A 16,782-nucleotide genomic window follows, 5' to 3' on the forward strand; every position below is an offset into this window, starting at 1 on the left:
TGCTGTTGTAATAAGTTATCATAAATTTAGTGGCTTAAAATGAATATATTCTCTTATAGTTCTGAAGTTCAGAAGTTTGAAATGGGTTTCACTGGGCTAAAATCATGGTGTTGGCAGGGCTGTATTGACTTTTTTTGGAGACAAAGTCTCACTCTGTTGCCTGGACTAGAGTGCTGTGGCATCAGCCTAGCTCACAGCAACCTCAAAGTCCTGGGCTGAAGCAATTCTTCTGCCTCAGTCTCGCAAGTAGCTGGGACTACAGGCATGCGCCACCATGCCTGGCTAATTTTTTCTATATATTTTTAGTTGTCCAGCTAATTTCTTTCTATTTTTAGTAGAGATGGGGTCTCACTCTTGCTCAGTCTGTTCTTGAACTCCTGAGCTCAAACAATCCACCTGCCTCGGCCTCCCAGAGAGCTGGGATTACAGGCATGAGCCACCACGCCCGGCTGAGAATTTTTTTTTTTTGCCCTTTCCAGATTCTAGAGTGTACCTGCATTTCTTGGCTTGTGGACCCATCCTCCATCATCAAAGTCAGCAGATAGCATCTTCAAATCTCTCTCTGACGCTGACTCTGGTACCTCTCTCTTTCATATATAAGGATTCTTGTGATTACATTGGGCCTACCTAGATAATCCTAAATAATCTTCTCTTTTAAAGATCTTCAATTTAATCACATCTGCAAAATCCCTTTGTTGTGTAAGACTGTGATCCCCAATCCCTGGGCTGCAGACTGGCCTGTTAGGGACTGGGCCACAGAACTCCACCCCTCAGCCCCCTCCACCCTGCACCCCTCCCCATCCGTGGAAAAGTTGTCTTCCATGAAACCAGTCCCTGGTGCCACAAAGATTGGGGAATGCTGGTGTAAGGTAACATATCCCCTTAATGTCTTAATCTTAGTGTCTTAGTCTGTTTTGTGTTGCTATGACAGAATACTTGACACTGGGTGATTTATAAAGAATAGAGGTTTATTTGATTCACCGTTCTGATGGCTGGAAAGTCTAAGATTGGAAGCCCATCTCGTCAGAGTCTCATGCTACTTCCACTCATGGCAGGAAATGGAAGAGGGAGGGGGCATGTGCAGAGAGACCAAATACAGAAGGAGCAACCTGCTTTCACAGTAACTGAGCAAGTCCCACAGGAGTACATTAATCTTTTCATGAGGGATCCATCCCAACACCCAAACACGTCCTACTAGGCCCTACCTCCCAACACTACCACATTGGGAATCCAATTTCAATAGGAATTTTGGTAGAGACAAAGCATAGCACAGAGGTTCCAGAGATCAGGAGGTGGACATCTTTATGGGAGCATTATTCTGCCTCCCACAGTGGTGCATAAAAGTTTGGCAAGAGAAAAGTGATATTATTTACTGGATCAATAACATATTATGGATTTAGAATTTTTTAGAGCCTAATGATTTTGCTTAATTATTAGAAAATATTTATCACATTAATAGGTCAAGAATTAAAAATCATATTATTATCTAAATAGATACCAAAAATATATCTGAAACTATTTGATAGCATCCATTTAAAAAAATTTTTTTAATTGTGGTAACATAAAATTTACCATCTTAACCATTTAAGTGTACAGTTTAGTAATGTTAAATATATTCACATTTTTGTACAATCTAATTTTTTTTAATCAATAGATTTAGGGGCTACAAGTTGAATTCCATTACATATATATGTTATATAGTGGCTAAGTCTGAACTTTTAGTGTACTCATCACCAAAATAATGTACATTGTATCCAATAAGTAATTTTTCATCCCTAACTCTTTTTATGCTAACTCTTTCTACACTAGAAAGTAAGTATATTTTCTCAACCTAATAGTATTTATGGGAAACTAACATTCACCATCTTAATGTAAATTAATGTTGCTTATTATTGAAATATTAGAGATGTTTCCTCTAAAGCAAGGAAAGAACACAGATCATTTTGGAATTTCTAGCCAATGAGTAAGATAAGAAAAATAGAGTTACAGATATCAGAAGGAACACAACATTATTATCAAGTGTATGTGTGTGTGTATATATATACATATATATATACACACACACATATATATATAAAGTCAAGGAATAGGACTGAAAAACATTAGAACTAGTAAGATGATTCAGTTAAATGCCTCTTTACCAAATAAAATATTAAAATCCTTATTACTTTGTTTTGTTTTATTTTGTTTTGTTTTGAGACAAGGTCTTGCTCTGTTGCCAGGGCTAGAATTTAGTGGCGTCATCATAGCTCACTGCAAACTCAAACTCCTGGGCTCAAGCAATCCTCAGGCCTTGGCCTCCGAAAGTGCTAGGATTATAGGATCAGCCACCATGCCCGGCCCTCTTTTAAATATGAGCAAAAATTATTTAGAATATATAGTGGAAAATAAAGAGTCAGGCAACATAAGGGACAGAGCTCACTCACACACCCCCTTTCCACTATAAATATGTAGAAATGCTGCCTAAAAGATAACAAATAATGTATATATACAGCCAAATAGCCATCACATTTTTCAATGCACATACCCTTTGACTGAGCAATTATATTCCTATGTATTTGTCCTACAGAGGTACTCATATGTGTGAAATGGCACAGTAAAAGGCTAGTTATTTTGGTAATGTCAGAAATAGCATAAAATTGAAAATAATTTATTAATAAATGTTAATTTTTAGGAGACTAACCCATTAGATAAATTTAAGGGCTGCATCAAAGATACAGAATGAAGAATGAAGCAGCTTTATATATATGGATATTAAAAGATCTCTTTAATGCATTGTTAAGTCAAAAAAAAAAAGCAGATACCAAACATCATATATGGTGCCCTACCATTTGAGCTGAAACAGCTCTTGTCAAGGTCGCCAATAACTAAATCCAATGACCAATTCTCCATGCTCTTCTTGATTGATCTCTCAGCAGCATTTGACCCAGTTCTGTTCTTCCTTCGCTTGGCTTTCAAGACACCAACTCCTTTTAGATTTCATCTTATTTTACTGGTTACTAGAGGCAAATTCAGCATTTTGGGTATGTAAAGCTTATACAATTTGGAGGGCCTTCTTTAAGAAAGAGAATATAATATTATAAATAAAAATTCAGGTAAGGATATATATTTTTGTTTAGAATAAGGAAAAAATAACAAATCATTAGAATTATAGAGCTTCAAGTCATTTTCTTCTGAGATCTTATTAAACAATTTACCAGAAATGCATACGTAGAAATGCTTTCTGATTACAACCTGACTTACCTTCCTTGCCTAGAACTCTCTATATCTCCCAGCTACTTCCAACACTCGCAGGGACCTATGCTAAGGAAGGGGCCCTAAAGCCCCTTCATAACATCATGGTGTATAGCAGGGGTGGATTTACTCTTCTAGGCTGGTTCCTTCTCTTCTCTCTGATATTTTAGAATTACTCAGCTCTCAGTTCTTGGTCTTCCCTTCTCTGGTTACACTCGCTCACTTGATTTCACCAAGCTTACCTATTTTGTGGGCTTTGTTACCATTTATATGTTGATAATTCCCAAATTTATATCTTCAGTTCAAATTTTACTCCTGTACTCCAGACTAAAATCTCCAACTGCCGATTCAACATCTCCATTTAGGTGTCCTGCAGACATCCCAAACTTAGCACATTGAAAACTGAAGCCCTGATTTCACTCCCAGAACTGTTGCCTGCTGCTTTCCCTGTTTCAGTTGATAGTAACTCCTAACTTTCCACTTGCTCAAATCAAGTATCCTTCCATTTTCAACTTGTTATCATCCTTGACTCCTGTCTTTCTCTCACACACTACATCCAATCTGTTGGTAAATCCTGTTGGCCCTGCCTTCACAGTGTATTTAGAATCTGACCACTTTTCCCCACTTTCTCTATGTTGTAAGATGAGTTCCCAGGGAAGCCAATTCAGATGGAGATTAGCATGCTGAAGGTTTATTAAGGAGTGCTCTCAGAATCAACAACTGTGGAAGCACAGTAAGTGAAGTAGGGTTGAGCAAAAGGAAAAGTCTAGCTGTAAGACAGTTTAAATGGAAGCCTCAGCCAACGCTACAGAGAGTTCTGAAGATGGGATCAACTCTCAGACCCATCCTGAGTGGGGGACAAGAGGTTGAGGCCTTTTTCCCTTACATCATCGTCATTGGATGTGGGCCATTCCAGGAAAAAAAAAAAAGGGTGTGATCTTGGTATTTGAGCAAAATAGCTCTCTTCAGTAGAGGTAATCCATGACAGGACTGGCTGCTGAGGACTATCTGCTCTAGCACTACCAGCTGCTCTAAACAGTCCTTCATTCTTAGAGAAGGATCTCTGGGTGGCTCTTCACACACTCACCACACACTGCTGCCATCTTAGTCCAAGCCACTATCCATAGTCTCCTAACAAGTCTACCTGCTTCTGTACTTGACCCTTATGGCCAATTCTCTTCTCAGTGGTCAGAGCGATCCTTATAAAATATGTTAGATCATTTCTCTGCTTAAAATCCTGCAATGGCTCCCCATTTCACTCCCGGTAAAACCCAACATCCCCTCAATGGCCTGTAATGCCTTGCCTGATTCGTCTTCTCTTTTTGACATATCTCTTTCAGTTCATCTGCTGCACCCAAACTGGCATCCATACTGCTCCTCCAAAACATCAGGCATGCTCCTGTCTTAGCACCTTTGCAGTTGTTGGCTCTTCTGTCTGGAATGCTCTTCACCAGATATCCATATGCTAAGTTTCTCAACTCCTTTCAAGACTTTGATCAGATGCCACCTTCTCAATAAAGCCTTCCCTGACTGCCCTGTTTAAAATGACAGCAACCCTTTCTCTGTTCCCTTTTACCTTGTTCCCATAGCACTTACCACCTAATATACTATGTAATATAATTATTTATCACACTTGCTACTTATTACCCCTAGAACAGTACGTGATACATAGTAGAAGCAGAAGAGAATTAGTAAACTGATTAAAAAAAAATCTGAGGAAATCATCCAGAATGGAGCACAGAGGGATAAAAGTAAGTAACAGGCACAGCAGGTTGAATAAGCATAGGTCAATGAGTTGACATGCCCAACTGCCTGCTGCATCCCAGCAATGAGTCTAGTTTATTTCCTGCACTTTTCAAATTCCCCTATGCCACTACATGTAGTTGCCTAGGGTCTGCCCCATACATTTCTCATCTGCTAAGTTTCTCCCAGGTGTTTCTTTTTCCCAGATAGAAAACACAAGAAAAGAATCAACTGGTGGTTAGCAACTTGCATTTTCTGCTGTTGATCAAAGTTTAGGTGGCAAAGAGTGAGAACTCTTTGGAAGAACTTTGGCCATTGATACTTGGCATCGCACTATAACACCACAGGTATACTGACAGAGGGCAGTCTTCCCATCACAAGGCACTGTACTGAATTTGGAACAATTACACATCAACGCTTTCCGAGTAGGAAATAGTAATGAATTATCTGGTTTTATAACAGTGCTTAACTGCTTGTTTTTTCCAATGTTATACCCAGGTATTACTCTGTTTTTCCCGGGATACATCTGTGTTGAGTCACTTTGCATATAACAGTGCTTCACCACCAAAATCATACATAAGAGGTAAAATTTTAGTAATTTTAAGGAAGTATTCTTTAAGATTTACATAAACCTACCAAGAATGCTGATTTATTTTATGACATATATTGGTGTTTTCTTTCTTTCTTTTTCTTTTCTTTTCTTTTTTTGGTAAATTACTAGATTTCCTGTCAGATGACTGTAACTGTCCTTTCACTCTCACTTAAATCAGTGCCCAAGCAGCTTATCACAAGTCACAGGAAAAGTGGTTCCCAGAAGCAGCAGTTCAAGTTACCCTTCCTTGTTTTCCTTGTTTGCTCTCTCTGTTGCTGTTTTTGTTTTATCTGTTGACTTTTCTTTTCTAACTATGAGTTTATCACATGGATTTGCTTTTTCTACTTTTTTTTTTACCTTTTATATTCTTTCTCTCAAAATGTTCCACCACACTTAAAATTTTGATATAATGTATATGCTGTTAGCTATGGTTTTTAGTGCTTTCTTCTCTTTATCACTAGCTGCCTATAAGATATCACTATCTCAATCTCCTGCCATCACCTGAAAACTAACTTTAGGTGAGAGCTCTTCCCACCTTCTCTTTTTTACTAAGTGGTGAATACCCAGCACTGAATGCGCAGACCCCATTGTGTATGGTCATTCCGCAGTTTCCATGAAAAAAGAAACTATTTATCCTATATTTCCTAAGTCTGACCTACCTGCCTGATTGCTCCAATCCCACCCTAGGACAAGCCACATTACCTTGTGCTGGAGCCCCCCAACTTAGGGCTCTCTTAGTTGCATTGCTTCTAAATTGAACTTACGTAAACCTTTTGTTTGTTTCTTTAACATCATCTGCTGAAAAACTGATTGTAGAGCTTAATATCTAATGGGCTCACCTCTCGACTCAGCCAGGATTTTAAGGCCCTCAATCAGTTGCTACTGTCTTAACCTAGCTAACTTTGCTTCCATGATTATGCCTCAATACCCCCTATTTATTCTAGCCTCCATATGTTCCCTGCCTGTAGAAGCCTTTCCACTCCTCACCCAAAATCATAGGTCCTTGCAGAACTAGCCTGTACCCTCCTCATGTCCACCAGGCTATCAGCTATCATCAGTTTTCCTCTCCTCTGAATTTCCTTTTTTTTCTTTCTTTTTTTTTTTTTTTCAGAGGCAGGATCTCAAACACTTAAAGCCTGTGCCAGAAAAGTTAGCAAATATACCATAACATTTCAAGTTTTCATCTGGATTATAACCATATGGTTGAGGGACCATATCTTACATTTGTTCTGTTCACCTCTCAGCACCTAGTTCAGTAGTCAATTTTAATCTGTCATCTATTTTTCATTATTCCGTTCTCTCCTCACAAGATCAGTCCTGTTGTCTTCACCTTAACCTGAACCGCTCATTCTTATTCTTCATCTCCTCTCTGTCACCACCCCTTACCAAGAACAAAAAATATATATTTTTAATTAAAGATGTTATTTTAAAGCCCAGTGCAAGAATGCATGTGACTTGTCTATAGACTCGCAGGTATTAGAAAAACTGTCAAGATAAAAACTATCTAAAGATACTCAGTGAAAAGTGGGGAAAAAACTAAGAATCTTAATGGTTTTGAGGGAAAGCTACTTTTTAAAACTCTGGTAAACATTTGATTATAGTGAATATACTTTATTTTTCTGGGACAATCCTGATTTCAAATACTTAGTTCCATTCTTATATGAACTGTTTTGGGATTCAGAAAATATGACCACTATACAGTTAAAGACATTTAATTTTTAACTTAGCAGCACATTTCATAAAAATATAAACTAATGTAGTATTGCAAAGTTGGAGCTTGCATTAATGAATAGATTAGAATTATTTATAAGTAGCAAAACAATTCTGTGCATATAAACAGATGTTTCTCTTAAGTACTTAAGAATCTCAAAAGCATTTATTCTTTTGATTATTTTGTATCACTTCCTTTGTACTTAAATTTATATTGTTGACTTTAATTGATGAAAGGGTTTGCTAATATCAAAAGATTGGATAGTAAATTTTCAAATTAATTCCATATCCTGAAGTGAAATAATATTGGTTTATAGTAGTTTTTAAAATTCCATTAATTTTTAATATATTCACAGAATAAGTTGGTTTTTTAAGATTTATTTTACTTAATGATTGAAACTATGGTTTTCTCTTATAGGAAAACTGGGACTAGAAGAATATGCTGTCTTTTATCCACCAAATGGTAAGAGTAAGACTATTGCTTCCTCTAGTGGGAAATAGGAAAATTACAACTTTTATAATAGGACTGTGACTTGCTTATTCTCTATCTTTAAATGAATAATCATTTATTACCTAAAATAAAGCTTCCATAGAAGGTATACTTTAATGAATTTTTACATTTATGTTAGGTTTGTGCTAAACTATGCATACCCTCTCTGGTTCTTCTGGGGACTATTAGTAAATTTGTGAGAAAGCTGAGTAGGCTTAGGTGTCGCAGTTCAGGGCACTCAGTTTTTCTGTGAAGAACACTAACTAGTCCAACTAGAACCTTCCATTTGGCTTTACTGGAGCAGTGCTCTAGTCACTTGAGTAGACTGCCTTCTGTTACATTTTACTGTGCTCATAATTTGACCATTGTGGTATTTATGATATAAAGATATAAAAATGTATCACTGAAATAATCTATTTTAATGATATAAAGTGATCAAACATATAATGACCTCATTAGATATTAATATTAAATATTCCTTTGAGATTTATTAGATTTTTAAGATATGCTTCTTGGAAAAGCAATATATAGCAGTCCTTAGTGTCATAATATTAAGTTTCGTCCTGAAGAAGTTCTTTTACTCCAGCAGAGTTAAGAACATGGGCTTTGTAATCCAGCAGACCTGGGTTCAGATCCCAGTTCTGCCAGCTCACCTTATGACCTTGGGTAAGTTACATGACTTCTCTGAACTTCAGATTCATCATCTGTAGTGTGTGGATAATAGATTAAATGAGATATGGTAGATAAAACAGCACAGTGCCTGACATACAGTGAGTCCTCCGAAAATGTTGTAAGTGTGTTTAACTTTATTGACCACTGTGTCTGAAACTCATACTTGGCCTTGGCTTTCATGGCACTGTTGTCTCCCTGTGCCTCTCAGTGTGGTGACTCAATTTCTTTCATGGGCCATCTGCCTCTGTCTCTCTTTAAACATCTCACCCTTGTTCTGCTGCTCTTCTCTTTTCACACTTTTTGCTAGGGGCTTCCATCCACTTTCATGGTTTTATCTATCTGTTAATTACTCTAGAAAATTTGTATCTGACCTCTCCCATAAGTACCTCAAACTTAATATGTCCGAACCTGAACTCACTATTTATCTTCCTATGCCTACCCTCCTAAAGAAATGAAAAACAAAACTAAATTTAAAACAAAACAAAACAAAACAAAACACCTATTCCTATCTCAGTTAATTGCATTATCATCTATGCAGTAATTCAAGACCTAAAACCTGATAGTCATCCTAGATTTCTCTCAGTCTTGTACCTACTTCATCTATTAAGTCACCAGGGCCTTCCAATTTTATCTTCCAAATACATCTGGGACCCTCTCTTTCTCACCATCACTGCTGCCTTGCCTCTTTCAGGCTTTATTATCTCTAGCTTATTAATTGCAGCTACCTTCTGATTGGTCTCTCTTCCCCCAGTCTTTTCTAGTTTTGCTCTGTCTTTTACACTGCTCTCTGAGTTATACATCTAAAATGGAAATCTGAAAATGGCCATTTTTCTCAAGGTTTTCTTAATGGCTCCCCATCTCGTAACAAGTAACATGACATATGTCAGCATGACACATGAGGAGCTCTAGAGTCTGACCCTGTAGAGTCTACCTCCGAGCTTCATTGCTCACCATTTCCCATCATCATTTTTTAATCACAGTAATATCAAACTGTTTATTCTTTACACACACAGCTGCATGCTCTCACAAAAGCACTATGCTGGTTCCTGTCTCTCATTAGCTCTCCTGTTCCCGTGCCTAGAATAGCCCATCAAACCTTTCTTCACGTGAATGTCATCAACGCTCAGTTTAGGGATGATCCTCTTTGGGAAGCTTTCCCTGAGTTCCCAGGTTACGTTTAGGGCCCCTCCTCTAGACTGCCACGTGGTGTGAAAAACTTTGGCATCTCTTTATTATCTTGATATTTTTGTTTATCTTCCCCTCTAAATTGCAGCCTTCTTGAGGTTCAGGACCATATCATTCATTTTTATTCCCCCAGTATGTAGCATGTAGTAGGAGTGTAATAGGTATTTAGGGTATTTGTTTGAACTAAATTAGAGGCTTCCTAATTTTAACTTTATATATAACCATCGTTACATCTGTCACTCACCCCAGAAACTTAATTTTCTGATAACTTTTTATATTTACCTAAGAAACAGGAAATAAGAAAAAAATAAAATTCCTGCCAAAAGAGATGTCTGTGGACTCAAGTGCCTTGTTTCTATTCAGAGGAGAGCTTTTCCAACTTAGTTTAGAACATATTATTTCTTATTTAACACATATGTCTAAAAACTTGGTTTACACTTTTTTATGCCTCCTGCAAAAATAGAAATGTGGGAAGAGGCTGATACAGGTGTGAAAAATTACCAACAACTGTGAGAAGTGAAAACTAGAGACTTCACAAAGGAAAATATAAAAGCTATGAAACAGCATAGAAGAGCACTCCAGCGAATCATTCTGGGACCATTTTATGTAAAAGCCATAACCCGATGCCCTTTAAAAAAGCTATCCTTAGGTTGTAGCATATTATAATTTAAGATCTTTATAATGAGCTCAAGACACTAAAAAAAATATTGCTATAATCATAATAATAACAGTAGTCATAGCAGTAGCAACTGACAGTTTTTGAGCAGTACTATATACCAGGCAGTGTGTTAAGTACATTACGTGTATTAACTGATTTAGTCCTTATTAACTGATTAATACATATAATGTATTAGATTTAGTCCTTATTAACTGATGAATACAGGTAATGTAATTAACTGATTTAGTCCTTACAAGAACCCTATGAGGCAGGTACTAATATTTATAGTTAAAGAAACTGAGCCACACAATGTTAACTTGCCAACCTGGTGAGAGGCAAAGCCCAGCTTTGAACCCAAGCTGTCTGGCTTCAGAAGCAGTATTTTTACTACCATTCCCTACTGCCTCAGAAAATGTTGCTGAGCTCATTGTAGTGTCTTTTGGAAGAAAGGAAAGTGGTCAATATATTGAAAAAGTAAAAGATGTGTGTAATAGGTTCTAGAAAGATTTTCATTCAGAATAAAAATAGTTTAATCCTTAATGAGATAGGCCCACAGCTGTTCATAAATTTAATTCTACAGAATCATTTCTTCTCTCAGATTGTTTTAGAACTTACAGAATCAGGGAGGACTCTTTTCTCTGGACAATGATTTGGAAGTTGCAGAACAAGGAGAGACAAAGTCCAGTCAGTCTGCTGTCCCATTTTCTTCACCTAAGGCATTACTAAGCAACATTTTTATATTACCTACCCTGCTCTGAACCTCTGCCAAAGATAGTATTACTTTGAAATCTCAAGGACACCTCGACCAGTACTGCCACCAAAACTGGCCTGGCTTTCTGGGTCTCAGGGGACCAATGGCGAGGTTTGCCCACAGCTCACTGTCACACTTCTCAGCCCCTGACCAGGTCAGCGCTTACAGTGGGGCAGGAGGTTTTCTCACCACCCCCACATCAACACGTATGATTACCTCCCTAGGATGGAAATGACAGGCATGGTGACATCAGGCATTCTACTCTCTCACTTCATTTGGGGGATCATCAATAGATAGTCTTTCTCTAACAGATTCATTAAACAGCTGGTGAGCAAAATTTCTAAGCTGAAGGACATTTCTCACAGAAATTTTATAAGCTTTTTGTGTTTTTTTTTTCTTTGCTCAACAAGTATAAATTGTCAATATTCATCTGATAAATACTTATCTAGCCCTGTTATGGCTCACTGTTTTAGATGGGTGATCCACAGTATACAACACAAATAAAGTACTTGCTGCCAAGGAGCTTACATTCTAATAAGGGAAACATATATGAATCAACACATAAGTAATGAGAGTAACTTCAGAGAGTGATAAAGTGAACAATGAAAGGGAACAGAAACTGTAGTGAGTTGGGATGGGTGTGACTATCTTAGATAAAATAGTCAGGAAAGGTGCCTCTGAGGAGGTAAAATATCAACAGAGACCAGAGCATGTGGAGTGAGCCTTGCAAAGAAGTGGGTGAAGAGCATTCCAGAGGGAGTACACAGCATGTCTGAAGGCCAAAGGCAGGAACAAGCTTGATGGTTTGAAGAACACCAAGATGGCCAGTGTGACTGGTGACAGTGAGCAAAGCATAGGCTGATACAAGGTGATACAGAAGAGGTAGGCAGGGCCAGGTCTGTTAGGAAGATAGTTGATATGAAGTCTTGTCTAGGCTGGGTGTGCTGACTCACACCTATAATCCCAGCACTTTGGAAGGCTAAGGCAGGAGGATCATTTAAGGCCTGGGCAAGACAGCGAGACCCCGTCTCTACAAAAAATTTAAAAATTAGCTGAATGTGGTGGTGTACTCCTGTAGACCCAGTTACTCAGGAGGATGAGGTAGGAGGATCGCTTGAAGCCCCTGAGTTTGAGGCCGCAGTAAGTTATGATCATGCCATTGCACTCCAGCCTGGGCAACAGAGCAAGACTCCTTCTCTTAAAAAATAATAATAATAATAAAGTTATGTCTAGTAAGTCCAATGTCTGGATTTCCTCAGGGACAGTTTCTGTTAATTTCTTTTTTTCCTGTGAATGGGCAATACTTTCTTATTTCTTTTGCATGCCTAGCAATTTTTTTCATTGTTGAAAATTGGGTATCTAGAACATTATAATGTGGTATATCTGTAAATCAGATTCTCCCCACTTCCCCACGAATTTGTTGTTGTTGCTTATTGTGGATTATAGTTGTATATTTGTTTAGTGACTTTTCTAAACTATTTTAATAAAGATTGTATTCTTTGTCTTGTGTGCCCACTGAAGTCTTTGTTTCATTAGATTAATGGTCAGCAAGTTATCTGACAGAGATTTTTTTAAAACATCTGGAACCAAAAATAAAACATAACCACTCTGCCGGTCTTTGCAGATTGGCAGGGTGTTGGGGCAATCCTTCAAGACTTAGCCAAGCCATTTACAACCCTACCGTATCCTTCACTTTCTGCTTGCACAGAGCCTAAAAGTCAGTCAGAGGTGAAAGCCTATAAGGTCTTCTCAGGTCTCTTCTAGATGCCCCTGTGTACACAGATGCTTTACAGAGTCTTTACCCTCCCATGTAGCTCCTTCTTCAGCCTCTTCCTTTCCAGGCTTTTCAGTCAGTTTACTATGTGCCCCATCTTTTATTCCTTCTCCCATATAACTGCAGCTAGTATATATTTTCCTTTAAATGCTTTTGACAAGTGTCTCCTGACAGGCCAGTTCAATCCCAAGAAAGGTCTGAGATGAGGCAGGTGAAACAAAGGCAAGCTCCTGAGCCGGTCCCTCAGGTAGCTACCAGATAGGTCAAAACACACAATCACAACATTCTGATACAAGATCCCTCTGGTACCAGCGAGCTGCACCAGGCATATAGGCCACTGTCTTCGTGTCTGCTGCCAAGATGGGCGGCAGGGGATGGTAGGCAGTAAATGGGAATACTATACTGCTCTACCAAAATTCTTTCTTCATTAAGCATTTCCCTGGTTGTTGTAAGTTTTTTATTAGGTTCAGGAGTTCAAAATAGTTGATTCTAACAGTTCTTGCCAGCTTAACTATTGCTTTAGTGGAGGGATGGAGTTTGTGAGTTCCCTACTCCACTCTTCTCAGTAACATCTCCCTTCCAATTCCTGGCTAATACTTTTAAAAGATTATCCTGACTACTGTGTAGCATAAAAGTGTCACTAGAATGTAAGCTTCAAGAGAACAAGGACCTTAACAGTTTTGATGACCAACATGTCTAGCACCTAGAATCATGCATGTGAAGTCTGTGCTCAGTAAACATTGTTGAATGAGTGAGGGAATGAACATAGAATACAGAGGAATAAGAATAGAAGCAAGGAGACCAGATTTACAGGAAAAATACACATAGATCTGACAGAGACTGAATTATAAGTGATAAACAACCATCATAATTTGCTAATACCATTTGTTGCCTATAAGACAGGAGAAAATAATTAATTGCTGGTGAACGCTGGGTAGGGGAGTTTTAAGACTCTAAAGCAGTGATTCTCAACCAAGGACAATTCCCACAACACTCACTTGGACACACACACACACACACACACACACACAACAGGGAACATATGGCAATGTCTGAAGACATTTTTGGTTGTCACAATCAGGGGAGGGATGCTCATAAACATCCTACAGTACACAGGACAGCCCCTTACAACAAAGATTAGGAAAGGCGCTTAGAAGAAATAATGAAAATATATCATCTTAAATCTTTCTCCAAAAAAAAAAAATCTTTCTGCAGGTGTCAGGTTGATAAATAGCAATGTATGTTGTCACCAATATTGAATAAATTTAAAACATCTCATATTCCAAAATTCATTTGAAGTGTAACTTTAGACATAAATTGAAAATCTCATTAAAATTTTATTTAAAGTATTATTTTTAGGTTTATATTTAAATATGGTTACGTTTGGATGTTTTGGGAAATTTTAACTACTGAAATAAAGTAACAAAGTCATAAGTCTGAAGTTCATATTCAGAAAGATAATGGAATAGCTAGAAAAAAATTTAACCATTGTCCTAATCTCTACTTTTACTGACCTGTAGACTATATGTGGAATGAAGATAAACAGAGGAGGTGACTATTTAGACAGACGAATTAAATAAACTGTGCTAAGTAATCCCAAATGAAAAAGTGCAAGAATTTGCTTTCAACTGGGGTGAAGTTGAAGTGAATCAAATGTGAGAGTTATGGTATAAATATTCATAGAGACAGTGAGGAAATGAAAGGAAAATATTTAATGAGTGCAAAGCATGTTAGTATTTGGGGTATTTTCTGAGTCATATTTACTATTTATAGCTCATCTAGTTCAAGATTTATTTTTGTTGACAGCATTTACCATTCTGAACTTCTTCAAAGGCATGTTAAATCATCACTTTATAAAGTTGCTCATATTGGATAGAATAGGCAATTAATATTTTAGACTTTCTTAGGTGCGTAAGGGAAGGCTAGGATCCTAAAATGATATTCATAGCAGATTTGTAGAACTCTAAGGCCAGATATGAGATATGTCCCACGCATCCTGATGCCTGTTGGAAGCACACTCTTGGGAGATAGCCAGGTGAATGAAACTTGACCCCTGAAAGACTAAAGTGATGAGAGGCAAAGGAAAGGATTTTGAAAAACTAGCCAAGAACATGACAACCTAAGATCAAAGAAATTCTCTAGGTAGTATGCACCCTAGAGTGTTTATGGATTCTTCATTGCTTCCTATGCCTCCTCCTTTTCTTTGCCAGGATTTGACTTGGTTCTTCTTCGACAAAGTGGGCTGTGTAGCCTTTTTTGGAGCCATAATACCTGGCTAATCTTGGCTAAGCTGAAGTGTACCCTTACCTAGTACTGACAAAAAAAGATTTTCTTAGGTTTAAGCTGATACTTAAATGTGGTACTCCCCTTCTGAGAGCATAAAATTGCTACAGGTTATTGAGCATCTGCTATGCATTAAACACTGTACTGGGGCACTTTAAGTACATTAACCCCTTTGTGTTTTAGTACAACCCAGTGAAGTTAAGTCTTGTTTATCTGTTTTCAGAAATGAAAACAGAGATTCAGTGAGGGTTGGTAAAATGCCCAGAGTCACACAGGATTCGAATGCATGTCTGTATGACTTCATTGGTCATTTATTCTTTCAACATTGAATTACTGAGAGCTTCCTGTCCTATATCTTAATTACTTATTCATAAATGAATTTTATACTTTAATATTTTGTTTACAAGGCTTGATTATATTTATAAATGCTCTAATTTCTATCATTAACAACATATATTGATTTCTATCACTTGTAGAAGATACTGTGCTGGGTGCTGAAGGTAATATACAGTATGAAATGTGGTCGTTGCTTCAAATAGCTCGTCACCTAGCTACTTAGAGAGCAGCTATAGATTTCAGAACTTAGGAGAAATGTAGTAAAAGTGTGATTAACGTGAGGCCTCTTAATCCTTGAATCCCTTTTTGCTGCTTGGCAGTTCACTAAGTCATTCATTGTAACCTTCCTTATTAAAAGTGCCTTGTCCTGAGTAGGGTGTTCCTCCACTTAGTAGATCCTAATAAAACTTTGTAGAAGATGAAAACAATAGTAATAAGGGCTTCCTTTCTGACTACCTTCACTTGCTTGTTGAAATGTTTCTGTAGTGGCTGAACAGAGGTAGGCAGAGTGTTTTTGAAGTAAGAATATAGAGGTTTTATATAATAGAAATCTGCTTTGAGATTTAGTATGTAGAAAGATATAAGTACTTATACTTCTGTAAAGCATGAAACATGCCTTCTATTTATTAACTTATTTTTCTCTCTTAGTTTTTCTTTCACATGTCAACATGTTTATCATAGAAAAGTTAGAAAAGACAGATACACTTTTTTATGATTTGTTAAAAGTCTATAAGTAATAAAGGAAATAAAATGAAACAGCAAGAGGGGGAAGATAGAAAAAAATGGGTGTTCACAAGAAGAAAAAGAGACCCAACCAAGGAACAGAGAGAGGGAGAGACTTGAAGAAGAAAGGATATTCTTTGAGTTCTCCTAAATGTTCCTAGAACTGGAGCTGGTGGCTATTGTGTCATTAGGAATAACGACCTTATAATCTGGTTTTTAATTTTTTTCAGTTTCTAGAAAGCAAAGGACCTTTAAGTTGGTAAAGAATCTTACTATTGGAAAATCTTCATATGTACAGTTCTCTTCAAGTCTCACAAATTTTTCTGTGTTTACTGTAGACATAATTGTTAACATTGAATTTTAGAGTCAGGTGATACTTCAGAAACAATCTTAGTCCCTTTACATGTCAAGCAGGTTACTGAAGCTAAGGAGATTTCATGATGTTCCTACGGTTACCCAGCTGGTTTGTGCTCAGCCCACAATGGAATTCTCATCTCCTCACTAGAGACCAGTATTTCTCTTTTGCTCTTCTATTCATCATTTACTCATCTATCCACCAATTCATTCATTCAGCAAGGATGCATTCATCATTAACTATGTGAATGGCACCATAAGTTGTATTACAAAGGTG

At 37.4% G+C, this 16,782-nt stretch overlaps 1 protein-coding gene across 2 annotated transcripts in view; it reads left to right on the forward strand.

Annotated features, from left to right (window-relative positions):
* Positions 1-16,782, forward strand: part of TBC1D19 (TBC1 domain family member 19) — a 118,974-nt gene that overhangs the window by 79,055 nt on the left and 23,137 nt on the right. For both annotated transcript variants that reach the window (XM_045550483.1, XM_045550484.1), the window contains 2 exons: positions 5,476-5,560; positions 7,698-7,742. In XM_045550483.1, coding sequence (XP_045406439.1) covers positions 5,476-5,560; positions 7,698-7,742 — 130 coding nt within the window. The remainder of the gene's footprint in view (positions 1-5,475; positions 5,561-7,697; positions 7,743-16,782) is intronic.

This window comes from Lemur catta, chromosome 4, assembly GCF_020740605.2.
Source record: "Lemur catta isolate mLemCat1 chromosome 4, mLemCat1.pri, whole genome shotgun sequence".
Lineage (NCBI taxonomy): Eukaryota > Metazoa > Chordata > Mammalia > Primates > Lemuridae > Lemur > Lemur catta.